General features: G+C 37.3%; 1 protein-coding gene and 1 non-coding gene across 3 annotated transcripts; both read left to right on the forward strand.

Annotated features, from left to right (window-relative positions):
- The first annotated feature begins 7,295 nt into the window (after positions 1–7,295).
- Positions 7,296–15,552, forward strand: LOC143452160 (pleckstrin homology domain-containing family A member 8-like). Of its 2 annotated transcripts, XM_076953023.1 has the most exons (8): positions 7,296–7,437; positions 7,600–7,774; positions 8,140–8,367; positions 8,677–8,804; positions 9,056–9,242; positions 9,360–9,541; positions 9,624–9,847; positions 14,023–15,552. In XM_076953023.1, the coding sequence occupies exons 1-8, from the start codon at positions 7,339–7,341 to the stop codon at positions 14,234–14,236; spliced, it is 1,437 nt and encodes a 478-aa protein (XP_076809138.1). In that variant the 5' UTR covers positions 7,296–7,338; the 3' UTR covers positions 14,237–15,552. The 2 variants fall into 2 exon arrangements, with proteins under 2 accessions (XP_076809138.1, XP_076809137.1); XM_076953022.1 differs by having other exon boundaries at positions 9,056–9,541.
- Positions 13,271–13,424, forward strand: LOC143457481 (5.8S ribosomal RNA). The gene has a single exon (XR_013117177.1). It is a non-coding gene; the product is annotated as a 5.8S ribosomal RNA (ribosomal RNA).
- Positions 15,553–18,887: the final 3,335 nt, after the last annotated feature.

Raw genomic sequence — 18,887 nt, forward strand, 5'->3', positions numbered from 1 at the left:
CCGAGTGAGGACGAATTGACGATAAAAAGAAGACATTTCCATTACAACGTTTATGGTGCCAACGAGCTCGGTGAGAACTACGCTTTTCTTTTATCGAGGAATCTATGAACAGTTACATTTGAGGTTGAGAAAAGTCTAGTGATCTCAGACTACAAGTTTCGAAGATATGTCTTATCTACATCGTATGCAAGTGCTCAACGAAGACTCGTTGAATTCAGTCAACTATGAATACAACAATGACCGACGAACAAAGCACGCTGACCCATCCACTATTCGTGGGAGGCCAGTGAAGGAACTTGATCGGTATTTGGACATTCAGTAATGATTTTTGTTTGTTTTTTTTCTCTATGTAGTATATATTATAGCGTTATTGTGTAGTTTACCTTAATTGATGGTGGCTTAGTTGCCATACTCTCTAAACGGTTTAAGTCATGCCGTGGAGAAATATTTCTTTGTGTTATTTTGTTATGCTTTAAACATAGCGGTTGTTTTCGAAGGTTAAACAAATCCCAAGGCTAACACCGATACACTATGTTGAATGTCAATTACAAAACGTATTTGACTAATTTTATATATATGTTTTGCAAAACGCGTATTTCCAAGTGAAATATTCACGCAGCTACACTGGGAAAACCAGACGCTGTAATATGATTGAATGGTCTTATATTTGAAAATGCCTAGTGCACATTTCTCTTATGTTGATCAAAACGCGTGAACATACGAAAATCTTATACCATTTTGTTTGCGGAAACGGCATACACGAAATGTGAGATGAAAACTTTGCCGACGTTTCCTCATTTTGCATTCCTGCGCAAGAAACCGCAGCTAGCATACGCGTCATGTGTCAAATGACATCCTGTGTTCTGTTTTCTTTTTAAAGTCGTGACATAAACGTTATCATTGTTTGTTTTGTATACTAATTTTGCTTTATGAGTTACAGAAAACTTATTACTATATTTTTGCGAATGTATTGCCCATATGAATTGTATTGTAACTATGTTTCAACGTTTATTGTTATGTGATCTACATTTTACGTGTTATATTGACTTTTGTTATCAACAGTATTGTTTTAATTATTGTTCACCGAGAATTGTTTTTATTATGATCATGAAATACCGTTCATTTTTTTTTCAAAAAAACTTACGATATTTCCTTGGGGAAGGTTATGTGATAAATATATCAATTAATGTAATATAAAATTGTGTACGACATAGAATTCTCGTCTATCGAATCAGCGAAGCATAACACTTTGTGACGTAATTCATGCTTCCCCTGTGCGTGCATTTTGATTTATTCAGTCCTTTTTGGCTTTTACGCTCAACGGTGCAACATGTCTTTGTGCTGTTGCTGTCACAATGTTCTATCTTGATGTATTCGTTCAAAGAAGCTTCAAATATAATCAGATTATACAGTAGTCATTTCTGTGTCATTATTGCTGAAGTCTTTCAAAGTTCACTGTTAAGATATACACAAGGAAACAGACTTTGTAGTGTAAGTGGGTAAACCTTACAGGCTAAGGTACCATATACCACTTTTCATTACAAAGCAAACACGACACTCATGACAGCTGATACCTAACAGGTTACACAAAAAAGTGGCACTGCACTTCGCAAAGCTTTATACTTGTATGTCACACCCTTATGGGATTGGGTGGTGTGGTAATGGTTTTGGGATGGCCTAAGCCAAACCCAGTCTTTCAGTTTTATTGTCTGACTCCTATGATTGTCTTTGACTCCGTTGCGTTTACTGTCTCTATATTGCTTCTTAAATCAACACCAATTTCATAAAGTTCAGTTGTTATATTGTCCGAATCAGTTGTATCGAATTAGCAATATTTACACCATGATCCCACTTTCATAGTAATTCAGTACTAACTTCAATTTTACAGAACAATGGAAATAACTCAGAGAAGAGAGAATTTCCAAGATCCGTTTTCTAAGAGCAGTTTGTAAGAGTCTAGCAAGTCCTGAAGGGACAAGCCCTTGCAGAGCCTCGCCGGCCAGAACATCCAGCATAACGATTTTAACCAAGCTTAAAGTTTTATATCATACACGTCAGCCAATCAGCTAACGCCATGTTAATTTATCGTTGCTACGTGTATGTGTGTACTATCTATTATTCTACGAATCTACGTTATCCAAACATTTCATCAAGTACACTTCAAACTTTACGCCGTAAAACAACGCTACTTGAAATACTTCAATCTATGTCAGCACGCTACAAGCTTTGCACATTATTACATTATCTAGACTGGAGAAAAATCAAACTTTATGCAATGCCAATATATATAATTATTGCAATTATGAAATTGTCCGAACGCCACAATTAACTCCCCCAACCCAAAAAGCTTCGAGGTAGGGATACTGGCGTTGGCAGGTTGCAAGATTGTTGTTGGCAGCTTGCAATGTGAATGCAGAATTTGTTTTCCCTCCAGTCATATTTGTGCAGTCATCACAGGTCACACGAATTGATACATGCAATAGAAAAAATAGCAGTAAACATTCTTCACTAATACTATGTTATATAGAAGGGTTTTTTAATATTTTGATATATTTTTTTTTTATGTTTTTATTTTTTTTTATATATATAGCTTTTACCACAAACAAAGTAACATAAAAGTATGGTAATGTAATTGCACACAAAACCTAACACAAACAGTTTGAATGAAATGATTGCCATTATAACTAAATGCATGTCAATATTTTGACACAAATGATATCGGACAACGCGTTTGGTTTACCGAATTTTCATAGCAAGATAATGTAAGTATAAGGGTGGGTAAGGGTTAAGAGGGTTTGCATAATGCAAGAGAAGAAAATAAAAGTTCGATCAGTCTGAGTAATATGCTTAATATCGCGATTCGCCCCAATTCGTTTTCTGCTTGCATTTGTCGTATGCAAGTTATGCGGTACCATTTGTGAATCGAAGTTATATCGGAATAGTCGCAAATCAACAGATTCTGACTTATACAGGATAGCAGTTTGCAACCTGGTATATTATGACAAACAGGCAAAATAATCGTACGGCGTTTTTGTTAACGCTTGTACTTATGTAAGTCATTTATGAAGCAATAAAGTTGGTTAATATAAAACGTAGCTAAAAGTGCTTAGCGTAAGAAAAGATTTAAAGAATGCTTTGTAGGTAGACAATGGGTGAAAGTGACCGTTGATAAGTATTTGGCTTAGTTAGCCTGTGTCCGTGCAAATAAAATAAAATAAAAAATCATCTACCACAAAACATGATATGGAAAAATAAGTATAGATAGAAGTCGACAGGGGGATAAGGAATACATTAACTTTTAATTCAAATTGAATTTCTCGAGTATGATTATGATGCGTGGTTTACGCAGAACAAATAAGATATAACTACAGTATGAATTTATATGCGCGTTGTCCTTGGGGACATAAATTTATCAGGTAAAATCAGAGTAAGAAACGTATTTAATATTTTTGTTATTAATAATCATGATATATGTGCGCTAATAGCTAATAACACCAATAACAAGCTACGATTTATTCAGAAATGAGTAATGTACTTTACCGGCTAAGAATTAATCGGGTGCAGAATCAAATGTAGAAGTGTCCACAACAGATTGATAACTTCGTTCTTCTTGATGATTTTTCTTCCATTTTTCTTTTGAGCGATGCTTGACGCTGGTCGGTGTTGGTTGCTGGATTTGGCTAGTGTTGGCTAGCGTCGTCATCATCGTAATCCATAAGGCCAGTAGCATGATAGTCATTGTTCGTTAGCGAGATTTCTTTCAACTGGTTACTTCGAGAATTTTTGAAATGTCTGCCGCAATTTTCTCGCTAACAGACGGTTGAAAGCAATTTTGTCTCTCGATCCTAATCTGACTCCAATTTTCACCTTTCATCAATCGAATCTTTCAGAAGTGCAGTGTTCTCTTCTCTTCAGAAGAAAGACGGGGTTACCATTTATGGGATGAGTGGTGTGATAATGGTTTTGGGATGGCCTAAGCCAAACCCAGTCTTTCAGTTTTATTGTCTGACTCCTATGATTGTCTTTGACTCCGTTGCGTTTACTGTCTCTATATTGCTTCTTAAATCAACACCAATTTCATAAAGTTCAGTTGTTATATTGTCCGAATAAGTTGTATCGAATTAGCAATATTTACACCATGATCCCACTTTCATAGTAATTCAGTACTAACTTCAATTTTACAGAACAATGGAAATAACTCAGAGAAGAGAGAATTTCCAAGATCCGTTTTCTAAGAGCAGTTTGTAAGAGTCTAGCAAGTCCTGAAGGGACAAGCCCTTGCAGAGCCTCGCCGGCCAGAACATCCAGCATAACGATTTTAACCAAGCTTAAAGTTTTATATCATACACGTCAGCCAATCAGCTAACGCCATGTTAATTTATCGTTGCTACGTGTATGTGTGTACTATCTATTATTCTACGAATCTACGTTATCCAAACATTTCATCAAGTACACTTCAAACTTTACGCCGTAAAACAACGCTACTTGAAATACTTCAATCTATGTCAGCACGCTACAAGCTTTGCACATTATTACATTATCTAGACTGGAGAAAAATCAAACTTTATGCAATGCCAATATATATAATTATTGCAATTATGAAATTGTCCGAACGCCACACCCTACTGTAGACAAAAACTAATCAACAATTCATAATGATTTTTAAAATCAAATCTTGGAATATGCTACCTGCTAGTGCCTCCTTAAAGAACATTAGGTTTAAGTGTCGCCAAAAATTTACGTGTCTACTAAAAACCCACCTAAAAAATAAAGCTTAATACCATCTTTTTATTTAGGTTATATTTCTTATAAAAATTGATTTATCAATTCCATAATAAACTTTCGGCCTATTTGTCAGAGCTAAGATAAAGAAATTGGATGTTCTCTTGGAATGGATATTGTCTCAGTTCCTGTTTTATTTTAATAGACTTGTGATGATTTTATAAAATTGTTTGCAAATCGAATGCCGCATAGACTACGGAAATCGGCAAAGCAAAGCATTGCGTTACGTGTCGCCTATGCATGACTTCCGGTGTATCGTTATAATTCGTGACGTGAGTTATTCTTTCATTTACAGCTATTCGTTGCGTTACAGTCTACAAAGTTAACCATAGAAAGTGGTCGACTTTATTGTGTAGCTGTCACAATGTCTTTTTTAATGTAATCGTTTAAACAAGAAACAATATAACCAGTTTATACAGTTGTCATGGTATACAATTGATTCTAAGATTAAGAGAAGCGAAACAACGACCTGAGACTCATTTCACTTCGAGGACATTAAGCAATTCTACAGACAAACATTGTAATTGAAGTGGTCGTCCTTACAGGCTAAGGAACGATAAACCACCTTTTCATTACAGACTCAAAAGGGTCTACTAGAATAACTAGATCGTATATCTAGCAAATAACTTTATATTAAGCCTAAGTCAAGTCCACCCAAGTCTGGATACTATCTCTGCTGAAGATTCAATGTATATTAAATACTGTGTAATAATAATAAGCATCTACTGTAGCTAACCCAGGCATTGGAATGGGCAACACCAGCAACACGTCCCGCTCGACATAGGCCTATTCGGCCTGTTGAAAGGTTTAATCAGCCTCGTCAAAAGGCCGCAATCATTTTAACTTGCAGCCGTTTTATGACTTACTGGCGTGCCGTGTTGCTGACTAAAATTTGCAATAGAAACAGTTCAAACCGTATTTGCAAAAGATGTTGTTCACGGAGTTATCCTCCATGATGTAATTGCATTATCATCTGTAATTTTTCATTCACTTGTCCATAACTTCATTAATTGACTGTTGTTTGTGCATGCTCACATTTGTTATCATCATAATATTACATTTTAGTTGTGAACTTTTCCTTCCGTAGCGGAGGAGGAATATATCGGCCTGGGTGGTATTTTTAATTCTTTACATTATTTCTTGCAAAAGTGTTTTCTAGTTATTGATTGAAGTTAACGAACTTGTTTTTTGATAAACAATTCAACTGTCGACTGATATTTGGAAACTTACTCTGAATAACTTCATGTGAACACTCCTTTTAGTACCTTTCCAGGTTGTTTTCCAGCATCTATGCCGATAAGAAGTCTTTATTGGAAATGCTTCTAAACTTTAACACTGATTATTATTTGTCTATATCTCAATGTGTCAGCTTTAGCTATATATATCTCCACCCCATTCGTCTACTTTCCGCCCATTAAAATGGTCCAGAGTACAGGTTTTCCCATTGTAGTGGTTAAAAGTATGCCTTTCTTACCCTAAAGTAAGATAGCCTATATGCCTTTGGAATGGGAAAATTTTACTTCGGCACAAGTATGGTTTGTGAACCCCATTCGTCTATTTTTCCGCCCATTAAAATGGACCTGCTTTCAGCAATGTGGTTTCCCACAAACCATATTTCTGCCGAAGTAAACATCTCCCCATTCCAAATGCATATTTCTTACTCTAGGGTAAGAAAGGCATACTTCCTGCCATTCGAATGGGAAAATATTACCGCATTTCCACCCATTTCAAAGGGCGGAAAGCAGACGAATCGGGTGATATCTCACATTGTCAAAACATAGTTTCGCTCGCTGCACCTGCTACAACTTGCTACGTTTTTCTTGTCGAACATTTTAATTCCCATCGCTTTCACGTTTTATATGCTCGTACTTCTACCAGCGAGCAGAGAGAGAGAGAGATAAAGAGAGTTAGCTGAGTGAATAATTAATCAAAATCAACAGATGAGTTTTTCAAGCTAGCCATGGTAATTGTAACTCAATAGACATCTTATAATCAGTAGTATTACTTCTGTTTTTCAATATTCGTAATATTGAGAAAGTGTACAGCAGCTATAATAAAACCTTTTCTTGTAAACTTTTTCTGTTGTAATATCAAAACCTTTCGGCCGACAGAAGGTTGGGGTATTCTAACTTGGGACTACTTTGCTGTACATTAATCAATGGAGCGTCACATTTTTCCGATGTCATTATTGGTGTTGTCTTCGTTTTGTAGCTTCGCCCCAACCGCCAACCGGCACCACATGTTAAAGGTTTAGGATGAACATTTTGGTTTGATAAGGGTTACTCTGAGTTCTGGAACATACTATGATTATGCTTTATAAACTTCCAATTTCATTGTCGAGACCAGGACATCAGGCAGTGAAAAGTTTAACTGTGGTTTTGTTTTGAAACTAGTGATAAACATTTTTATATGCTGGAAATAGTATGCCTGGGACTGTAGCGTAAAACTGATTTTCATCTGCATAATTATGCTATATGGCTATATCTCGTGCATATATTTATACAGATATAGGCCAGGTTCATATAACATGTAGGGTGAAGCAGAACTTGCTTTATTATGGAAGGTAATCTTCTCAAATGGGGAGGGTACTTAACAGGGTACACCACTAAGTATTTTGTACTTTACAGAGGTACTCTGTCTTACTATTCGTCAAAGGTAGGTGATGTGCTAAATTAATTGTGTAAGTTGTGGAAATGTTAATTAACCTGTTAGTTGCTGGAGGGTTTTGGTAAATTTTGCATTAATTATGTCTGGCAGCAAGAACTCTTTCTTTTGCAATTAATTTATTTGCAAATTATCCTTTTGCACTATTTTTAGAAAGAAAGACTAGCAGGATCATCTGCTGTAGAACATTTAAATATTGGCCTCTGCGAAATTGCAGTTGATACACATGCACACTCTCAATGGGAACTGCGGATGCCTTTGGAATCTAAAGTTTGGTATTTAAAAACAAGTGTACCGGGAGAGAGGCAGAAATGGATACAGGCTTTAGGTATGTTTTTAGTGTATAAGTGTTGGAACATCAACCAACATTCCCGAACACAAGATTGGCTTGGCTAAGCAACTATCATACTTATTTCTGTGTTCCATGTTTTCATATAAGGTTTATTTACTTTCATTTAATTTCAGTAATACAGTATAACAAATGTTGGTTTTCGACGCAAGATGTAAAGTAAACAGGCACACATCGTTTTAATAATTTTGTGTAATCATCAAGGTATAATCATAAAGCATGCAAGTTATGTAACGCAAGGGCATAGTTTAGTAGGATACCTGTCACAAGCCATATATTTTTAAAACTTTTTGCTGATGTAAATTGTTTTTGTGTAAAAGTTAAAAGCAAATATTCTTTCACAGGTTCTGCAAAGGCATGTTTATTGGACACTTCATCCTTAAGTCGTTCTTCAATAACATCCTTGCCAGATGACACTAATGACGTACTGTCTTCCCATACTGTACCCACATCAGCACAAGACACTTTAGCTAACAAATTGGTAACAGTAAAAGATTATGCATGTACTGACCATTCATTGGATTCTGCTGTCTACGCCATATCTAATGAGAAAAGCAATGATCCAAAGCAAGGTATTGGACAGTAACAAATTTGATTATTTAGGACGCTTAACAATGTTTATCATGCTATTATTTTGTAGAAAGTACTTATTTACAATAAGTAAATCCACAGCTCGTTATCCGTCGATAAGTGGTTAAGTTGGGAGAATGAGTATGCAAACAGTTGGTTTTAGTTATTTTAGGTTTAGTTTAACTAGGTTTAAATAAAAAGGTAGGTATAGATTTAGATTACCCTGTTATAACGTTTAAGTTATGTTAACACAAAGATTTTTTTCCGGTAAAGTAGTGACGGCTTACTTTTCATTATTTTATCCAATGCAGGTAGTCATAGTTTAAACGATCATTTTCTACCTGCTAATCATTCTGATGGCGATGTACAAGATGATGCAGCAAACACTAAATACACAATAGAGTCTTTGCTTTTAAGTTGTTCTTGTGCTAAAGATAGTGTAAGTATTGGGATTGCATAATTTTTAATGGTAACATATTTGTTCTTTTTCTTTCTAGACTAAATGCTCTTTTTATATAACTGTCTTTGCCATAACATTTGTACTTATTATTAACTTAGTTAGCATCATACATACTTAGTATTGGGTTGAAGTTATAATTTACCGTATATGGTTAGTCGTCATTAATATAGTCCCATGAGATACTATTAATAATAAATAAAACAATTACAAATTAATCTGTTATGTTTAAGATATCCAAGCTAGAAGAAGTCATTCAGAAAAAAGATGACCTTGAGCCAGTTTTGGAACTAGCTGAAAACGCTTTAAAAGGCGTTATATGTCAGATTGGGACTATCAAACTACAAAAGTCAAAGCAAATACGGCCTGTAGAAAGTGTAGCTATGCATGATTTCAGTGAAAACTCTATACTTGACGAAGGTGATTATAGTGACAGTGTAATATCGAAAGCAGCACAACCCAAAGATGACACTAAAGCTGATATTATCACATTTTTTTCTTCACGTGAAGTTAACTTTTGTCATGTTTATGATCAAGTTGTTCCCAGTAATGAAAAAAATTTGATACCAGCTGAACTATTTCTAAATGCGTGCCAGTGTTACCTGGAATTTTTTGATCGGTTTGCTGGAACTGTTCTTGCACCCATAAAAACTGATATACAGGGAAATATTAATAAAATAAGAAAAGTGATGAACACTAAACCCGATGAATATTTGCAGGTAAAACCACAAACGTTTCATTGTATGGATTGTTTAAAAACTTTTTAAGTCGGTATTGGTGGTGAAAATTGTGTTTTTATAGGATCTGCTGGAGAATGAGATGTTGGCAAAAAAGCACACAGGACCAGATACGGCAACACAAGCCTTATTGTGGTTAACACGGGCACTTAGTGTGATGTGTCAGTTCTTGAAAAACTTACTTACTCCAGGAAGTGAAAATTGCAGGGACCCACCAGCTGCATTTTGGGCTGCTTATGTCAGTCGACTTCAAAAGCATCATAACTGGGTTGTGCAAAGACTATTTAAGTAAGGTCTTTTTCACGTTACAATTTATAATTCTTTGTTGTCCTTAGTACAGCGTGAATTATTATAACCAAGTGTTTTTGTACTATATGAAGTAGGCATGAAAAGTTATGAGCTTTCAAGAAACTACAATACACATGCAAATTTTTAGTCACAGGGGCAAGGGTAGTGTTGTGATGAAGGAGAACAGTTATGTCTACTCATGCATAATTTAAACGAGGGTTAGAGTTTGTGAGAAAACTCATGTTATATCAAAGTATCTTTCTCTTTTCGAAACCCACTTTACTCAGAAGAGCCATGCTCGCGGAACAGTTCGCAATCTTTCACCATGTCTGCCAGTTCGGCTTCTAAAGGAATTAGTCGTGACCAGGCCAGGTAATTGTACCATCTGGTTCTTTGTCTTTTACTGATTGGTGTGTCAAGCAGGACTTGAGTTGCAGTCTTTCCTGAGGCATTCTGGTGAAATGACCAAACCATCGTAGTTGGGACCTCTTAATTCGAAGAAGTAGAGGCTCAACATTTAGAGATTTATGTAGTTCTGTGCTAAACATTTGACCTAGTAGCGTTACACCATAAACCCTCCTTAGAAATCTCATTTCTGAAGCCTGCACCTTTGAGTGCATTCTTTCGGTCATTATCCAAGATTCATGACCATAAGTGAGAATTGGAAGGAAAACTGACTTAAAAATTGAGAGCTTTGTGGTCTTGTCAGTCTGCGGTCTCTCGCTTCATGATGACCGAATGTTGAAGTTCACGCATGACTGCACTTGCTTTACCAATTCGGGTGTTTAATTCAGTGTTCTTTCTTCCATCACTCTTGAATTAAAATATAAAACGTTGTTTTACGTAGCGTTTCTGCTTGATATTTCAACGATGTAGTCTTCACGTAGTTCTGTAGTAACCTTAAAGATGAAATCTCATCTTGAAACTTTGTCACCTGCTCGTTTTTTTATACAGCACAAAAGCATTGATGCCTGCCAAATCCAAAATGTTATATAAAACAGCAACGGGTCACCGACATGTGCCTGCTTTGACTGAATACTGCCTGGCCATTTGATCAGCCATGTCAACACCACATTTGGTCTTGTTATAATATTCCACTATCTCCGGTTTCTTTTTGTCAGATGCGCCACTTTCAACAGACTGATGCAGAGAATTAAGAATACAAACGCTTTTCTTGGGCTTACACTGACACACAGTCAGAGTTGCCACATCGCCTGCCTTCATGAGCTTACTAGAATAGTGTTGCTGTAAGCATTTTGCAGATACAGGCAGCTCACGTCTAACCTTGTTCATAGCTCCAACAAGACTGGTTTTCTTCTTTTTCCGCTCTTTGGCAAGTAAAAACGACGTGAAAAAGTTGTCAGTTGTAACATTTCTGCCTTTACCCATAAATGGTTGCATGAGATTCATGACAACGTTATCATTAAGCCTTTGGGTAGGTAGACGCGACTCGTCTTTGCGTCGTCCAGATATGGAAGAGCATTTAGGATATACTTTGATTCCATATCAACCGCCAGCCAGAACTTTATGACAAATTTGTCTGGTTTGTTTGGCATATACTGGGTGAATCTAAAACAAGCTTTTGTTGGAAACAGCTGGAAAAAAGGCTTAGAAAAGATAGTTTTTGTTGAGCGGTCAAAATGACCGCTAACGGCCGTTGGAGGTAAACCACCTTCTAAAACATTTCTGAAAGCAGTCTTCAACTTGATACTCAGCATGAGCATTCCTGCTTATTACGTAGGAAAATTCAATAAATTTTGCAATCATGCGATATCCGTAAAAAAATAAATCGTATTTTCAAATTCTAAAACAGTCAAAATGACCGCATCGGCCGTTTTAGTGTTAAAGAAAACTGAGGTACCTCTGCCTCTCAAGAAATCCTGATCAGTGCTCATTGCAATTGTGTGGAGACACACTATGGAAGTTTAAGTATGTGGGATCGCAATTCATGAGTGTTGGAAGAAATAACAGAACACTGAATTAGACACTTGAACTGGTAAAGCAAGTGCACTCATACGTGAGCTTCAACGATCGGTTATCGTGAAGCAAGAGCTTTCTGAGACTACAAAGCGCCCCACTTTTAAGTCAGTTTTCCATCTAATTCTCACATATGGTCATGAACCTTCGATAATGACCAAAAGAATGCACTCACAGGTGCAGGCTTCAGAAATGGCTTTCTAAGGAGGGTTTATGGTGTAACGCTACTAGGTCAAATGCTTAGCACAGAACTCCATAAATCTCTAAATGTTGAGCCTCTACTTCTTCGAATTAAGAGGTCCCAACTACAATGGTTTTGTCATTTCACCAGAATGCCTCAGGAAAGACTGCAAACCAAGTCATGCTTGACACACCGATCAGTAAAAGACCAACAAACTGTTTCGCGAGCTCCTAGAGCTGCTGCCCCTTTGACCCTCCTGAGAGTATGAAGCGGGTTTCAAAGAGAAAAAACTCCCATATCCACATTTGGTATAAAAATCTTGTTTTATGGTATGATAATATTTTTCCTTGGCAAAAGGAAATTCACGACTTATACACAGTGATGATTCCTCATCGCTCGAGCCCCGGTTACCGAGCTTGTCTTTGTGCAGGTTCAGACTGTCACACATTTTTTATTTGGTTTTTATTTTTTATGTCGTTTTGCCTGAATTTTAAAACTGTTCACTAGATCTATTGAACAGGAGCAAGTGTCATTAATGCCTTCAAAGGCATTGCAATGATTTCGCCACTTGATATCCAACACGAAACTTTGAGCCATGCTGTTGTAATCCACATTTTCTTAAGCTCATTGCTTTCATATGTCTTTCGTATTTAGACGGATTGTATTAAAATGAAAAATTTCTAATGTTAGTGCTTGAATTACAAGTACAGCACTTCCTCGATTATCCGTCCTCGTTTAACCGGCATTCGATTATCCGGCCGAGTGATCAATGACTTTGGGAGGTCGTTTTACTTCGCATGATTGCACTTGCAACTATCATATGCGTGAGATTACTCTGGTTTTTATTTTTTAATTGACGTTGAACCGCCGCCGTAGCTACTACCGATTGAATGGTTTAGTGAGGTCCTCCGATTGGACCCGGAGCGGCTGGCAACGGCCGAACCGGTGTCCGAAAAGACGATCTAACTTGATCATTTAGAGGAAGTAAAAGTCGTAACAAGGTTTCCGTAGGTGAACCTGCGGAAGGATCATTATCGAAACGAACGGAGGCTCCCGCTCGAGCTGCGGCGGCGTCGCCGGGAAACCGGCCGCCTCTCGCGCTTGTCGAGGTCAAGACGCGCCCGTTGAGGCGCTCGACAAGGCACAAGTCTTTCACATGCGTCGAGTACCCCCGCGGTTTCAAGTGACGGTCGTCAGATCGTCCGCTCGACGCTCACATTCAAACCTGTGACTGCTTCGTAGAAGCTGAAACGATAAACGATGATGGCTCTTGGCGGTGGATCACTCGGCTCGCGAGTCGATGAAGGACGCAGCTAGCTGCGTGAATTAGTGTGAATTGCAGGACACATTGAGCATCGACGTTCTGAACGCGAATTGCGGCCTCGGGTTAATCCCGGGACCACGCCCGCCTCAGGGTCGTCTGAAAAGCAATCCCGGCGCGCCCGGGCGAATGCGGAGTCGGACGGAGACCTGTGTCTCCGCCGTCCCGTCGAAGTCAGCAAGGGTCCGGCACGCGATCGGAGAGCGCGGCGGCGGCGGATCGACCTCGAAGAGGTGTCCTCGTTTCGCCAAGTCGCCGCGATCGATCGCGAACGTCGTCGATCCTCGGCACGTGTGACGTCTCTTACATTTCGGCCTGAGGTCGGACGAGACTACCCGCTGAATTTAAGCATATTACTAAGCGGAGGAAAAGAAACTAACGAGGATTCCCTCAGTAACGGCGAGTGAAGCGGGATGAGCCCATCGCCGAATCCAGTCGCTTTTGGAGCGCTCCGGAATTGTGGCGTATAGAATTCGTCTTGCGCGCGTCGCGGATCGCCCGCGTCCTTCTGATCGAGGCTTCGTCCCATAGCGGGTGTCAGGCCCATGGCGTAATGATGTAAAAATACAAATTCAATTATCCGTTTTTTTTTGCTTATCCGGTCAGATTTTTGAAAATATTGACCCAAATTGACCGGATAATCGAGGAAGTACTGTAGTGGAGACTAGATGATATTTTGTAGAAATTTTTTTACAGAATGGGTATCAAGATGCTTGCTGATTTTGAAAGATTTGCTGAAGATATGACCGAAAAAGATAGTTATGAGAAAATTGCACAATCTACTTCATCAACTTGGAAAAATGTCATACAAGAAAAAGTTATAGAACATGGCTTAGATTACTGTGACGGCATGAATGAAATTGTGGAGAAACTATGCATGATGTACAAAAGCTATAAAATGGAAGTTTAATTTGGTGTGGTGTTTTTTTTGTTCTTCCATTGTGTCTTTTTTTCTATATTTTTTTATGAGATTTCAAGTTTCAATGAAGTGACCTTGTCAAAGTAAGAACCCTTTCAATTGCACATGTGTAATCATGTATTGTATATCTCATGTCGGCACACTATGATGTTCTGTATCTTTGTAACTTCAATTAATGTCAAAGTGCTTATTTATTACCCATTTTTAGATCCTGCAATGATATAAAAATTATTAATTACTGAATTTATGTAATGAAGAAACGACCTGTCCACCTTGTCTAGATATTTTGTTCTAACAAAGACATCTATTTTTTGCGTATGTGAGTTGACATGTAATTCCTTTACCCATGTAACTATTGAGTAAGAATTTTCGAGTTGTGATACTGATAAGGCATTTAGTTAAAAATCGCAGGATTTGTAGAAATATTTCTGAAAATTAAAATTTTGCCAAATATTTTTCTGTAATTAAGGTTAAACCACAATCTGATGCAGCAATCTTGCTGCCTTTCATTATAATACTTCTTAATTCAATCTGTTAAAGTTTATTGTGCATTAATCCATATTTGCATGGATACTCTGCAGTGGTGTTCATTAATTTCATTAATACACTCAGTGTTTGTCATTAATTTAGAATTGCTTGGATGGATAATAATTATCCATTCATCTGAATCGGCCAACTACAAATCCATCAGCAAAATCAGTATGTTCATCAGCTTCTTAACTATTATGCACTGTTGTTAGGGTATCTTATTCCTTTTGCTATTAAGAAGATCAATGCCAGTAAATTACAATTCATGAATTTATTGCCTTGTATCGAAAGAAAAAGATTGCTAATTGTGTACTTTTTATTCGACTAGTTAGTTTATGTTTCAATATTAGCATTTTGTCATTCCTCGAGTGCCTGATGTTGGATTTATACCTGTTTACCAGTTTGTTGTCGTATGCCGTAAATCAGTACAGTTTGTATGTCTCTATTTACATATTATTATTTTAGGTTTTAAAACTTTTCCACGCACTTTGTCTTTTTGCACGACTGTACTGATTGTGAACCAGCATTCAGGTTCTTCCACGTAATATCATAGTGTTTCTTTTTGATCTTTAATTTTCATATATCGTGGTTGTATGCAGTACACCATTGTATCGGCTTTTGCAGTTAATTTTGTTGAATATGCATGTAGTTTTTAGTACATTTCAATGAGTTCATGCAGTAGGTTTAATTTTTCTGGTGGAACACGTCAAATAAAAATTTGTTCAACTTTTAAGAAAACTTGGGTCTTGCCCGAAGATAAATAAATCAATAGGTATGAATTGGCTTGCGTCATGATTGCAATAGTTAGATAAAGTCTTGTCCATGCAAGCTTTCTTGCCTTCACTATAGACCGCAGAAAAGACAGGCAGCAATGATTACATGTGTAAATACAATCGTTTGCTCCACATGTAGTTTGTAAATGTGTCATAAATTTTTGAACCTTAAATTGCTAACCGAATACTTCAATTTTTTATAGAACAACCGCTACTGCTCTATAAAGTACCACAAATGCAAAGTCTGCGCCATTTAATCGTACATGCATCAAAGTTTTTGACATTTATTCAACAGCATCTGTAGATGGCAACATCTCATAGGTTTCACTTAGCGATTGGTAGTAGGCTCGTCCAATCAGTTCAGTACTATATTATAATCAACACATGAATGCTTCAAATCATGTCGTGTCAACAATAAAGTAAAACAAAATTAATTACAAAAATTTCCGTTCTGAAAGGAATTATACGATAGATTCTATAACGTTTTGGAGTACTTCATTACTAATAAATTTGAATACACGGGATTTAGTTGCTGAACAAATATTATATTATAACTTTAACTTACCTTTCTACAGCATTTTCCACCGGAACGCTGTCATGTCAAAAGTATACTGGTGTCATGCCGAAGTTGTTACAGACAATGTAATGAAAAAATGTCGCATGTGTCAGCGTAAGTTTTCGGATTAAAAACTGCATTTTCCCTGTAAGTTCCCTGTTTGTAAGGAAATATTCTAACTTTGTCACTTTTCCGGTGGCCACAACATTGCACCTACACGGGATTCCACCTACAAGATTGCACACAACGTAATTACGCCCACACAGAATTGCACCCAGACGAGATCAGAGGCGTATCTAGGATTTTAATATCTGGGGACAAATGTAGTATTTGTTCCCCCACTTGTCAAGATAAATGAAAAAAAATGAATGCCTAAGAAATAAACTTCAATGGAATTTGTTTAATTACTGTGTTTGACCATCCGTCCAAAATGTGCAAAGGGCAAATTAAATTTTATGTCTCAAAAATTGCTTTAAACGAAGTATATTTTAATGTTTATACATACAGTAATAGCTGGCAATTTATGGCGCACAATTTTTAAACGGTGTATAGAGCGATTTTGCTGTCGTGTAACCCACAGTAAAAATGTTTTCCCATATATATACCTGATATGTAATCGCACACAACAAAAAGCCCTAAACTAAAATGAAAAAAGATGTAAAAACGCCAATGGTTCCCAAAATTGTGTTTGTGAAAGGGCATGATCCAATATTGTCCCTCCTATGCAATATTTCGCAGCCCAACAGTCTTATCCTGACGGGACGATTATAAAAAATGATTTCTGGCCTATTTTGGGGCCCCAATATTACCGCGCCCGGGGACACTTAAACTAAGCTCTTTCCTATCCGATATCCTATTTTAACTGGGGAGTCATTTTGCACTTAACGCCATTTTTGAGTTACTGAATCTGTGGTTAAATATAATCGCAAAAACTCTATCTACTTACGAACGTGTAATTACAGTTTAATTTAATTATGTATTACAGTACTTGTTTGGTGCAGTTCCGTACCGGAATAGCAAGTGGCAGCCGGAACAAGTTTGGCACGACACCGAAATGGCGTTCCGGCTCCCTTTGACCACTGTGTCCGTGATGACAATTTCTATTACCCTACTTACCAATTTATATTTCTCGACCAAGCCATTTGAAAATTATGTTTCAGTAATATCACTTTAATATTCCAAAAAGTCGTATTGCATAGTTTTCCTTATTGTCTATGGGGAGCGAATGGTGCTCACTCACGAAATATGCTCACAAACAAACAATAAACAGAGATATAACGACAGCAATCCAAGTGACCATAAAATGTGCGAAGCGGTAACCATAGCGGGGTGACAAAGAAACTGAAAAAATATCTACGTTGACACAATGAAAAAAACTCCAATATTAACTTCGACGCATGCGAAGTCGTATCACGTCTTTACGGAATACTTTGAAAACTTTTACTTTTGTCAAAGTGTCCTTTTCATCTAGACACAAATTTCATTTCTGAATTTTGAGTGAGTAAGCTATTTGAAATGAAAGTTTTAATCCTGCAACTCGCCCAGCTTCAATTAGAATTCACTGTGTAATCAAAACTTGAACTCTGGACACAAATCTCAGTTCTAGACACGTTTAAGCACGCAGAAGTGTTCTATGTCGAGATCCCGCTGGTTTCAAAAAGATGTAGGCTACAGCAGACTTTGTCTATAACGACTTCGTTTATAAAATTTTATAGTGTCCATTTACCGATACAAAGCCACATTTCCAAATTCCGTTGAGACAGAATCCATACATTAACGTCCACATATAACGGCATCTTTTATTCAACCCCAATCCCCCAGATGTATTTGGTTTGTTTATAAATCTGGTTCATGAGATGGCCCAAGGACAGCGGTGGGCAGTCGGTACTTTGAAAGTACCGTCGGTAGCGGTACTTGGCATAAATAGTACATCCGGTTCCGATACTAGGCCTACTTTAAAAAAGTAGTTCGGTACTTTGTCGGTACTCGGTAGTTTTTGTATAAAGTATGCTGCTGCAAATGCAATGTTTGCCGCTATTATGCCCCCGGTAAAGATTCTTCCAGGTCAAAACATATGTGACGTTGATAACCTGCAATTTTACTTGACATTTCTAGATTAAAAAAATTAACAGGTGCTAAAATTAATGTTAAAGATTAATTAACACGCATTTTTGGAAACAGACTTGTTAAGATTTTGAATTAATCACGTGAAAAGTACCGAGTACCGACTGAAATTTCTTGAAAAAAAGTAATACGGTACAGAGGTTCAGTTCTTTTTCCAAAATTACCGACGGTACCGGTACTGAAAAAAAAACGCGGTACAGTAATTCGATACTGCCGACCTATACCCAAGAACCGCCCTGAATACGTTAGTCAGCTAGTGGGTGAGAGCATTGCCGAGTCTAACCGTTTTATTCTTCACTGCAAAAAAACGTAGAAAAACAGATGCAAATGAACAACGGTTTTGTGATTTCTGAAGACAAGTGAGGTCAGACATAATGATTTAAAATTCTAACACATAAAAATCGTCGACATTTTATCTACCAACATACTTTACTTAGATTCACGGTGATAATTGGAAGAGTTCTACCGTCCTGGGTGATATTGTTTAGTACCATTAGCGTCCTGCTCGTCGCTAAAACCCTAATTGGTACTACAAACAGGAAGTTACTTCCACAAATCACTAAAGAAGCGCATGGTTGCTTACACATCTTTACACTGTGTGAGTTGCCCACATCTTTTTGGTTGTAACATGTCAGCAGCAGGCGAGGACTTTTATCACAAC

Source organism: Clavelina lepadiformis, chromosome 4 (assembly GCF_947623445.1).
Source record: "Clavelina lepadiformis chromosome 4, kaClaLepa1.1, whole genome shotgun sequence".
In the NCBI taxonomy this organism is placed as follows: Eukaryota; Metazoa; Chordata; class Ascidiacea; order Aplousobranchia; family Clavelinidae; genus Clavelina; species Clavelina lepadiformis.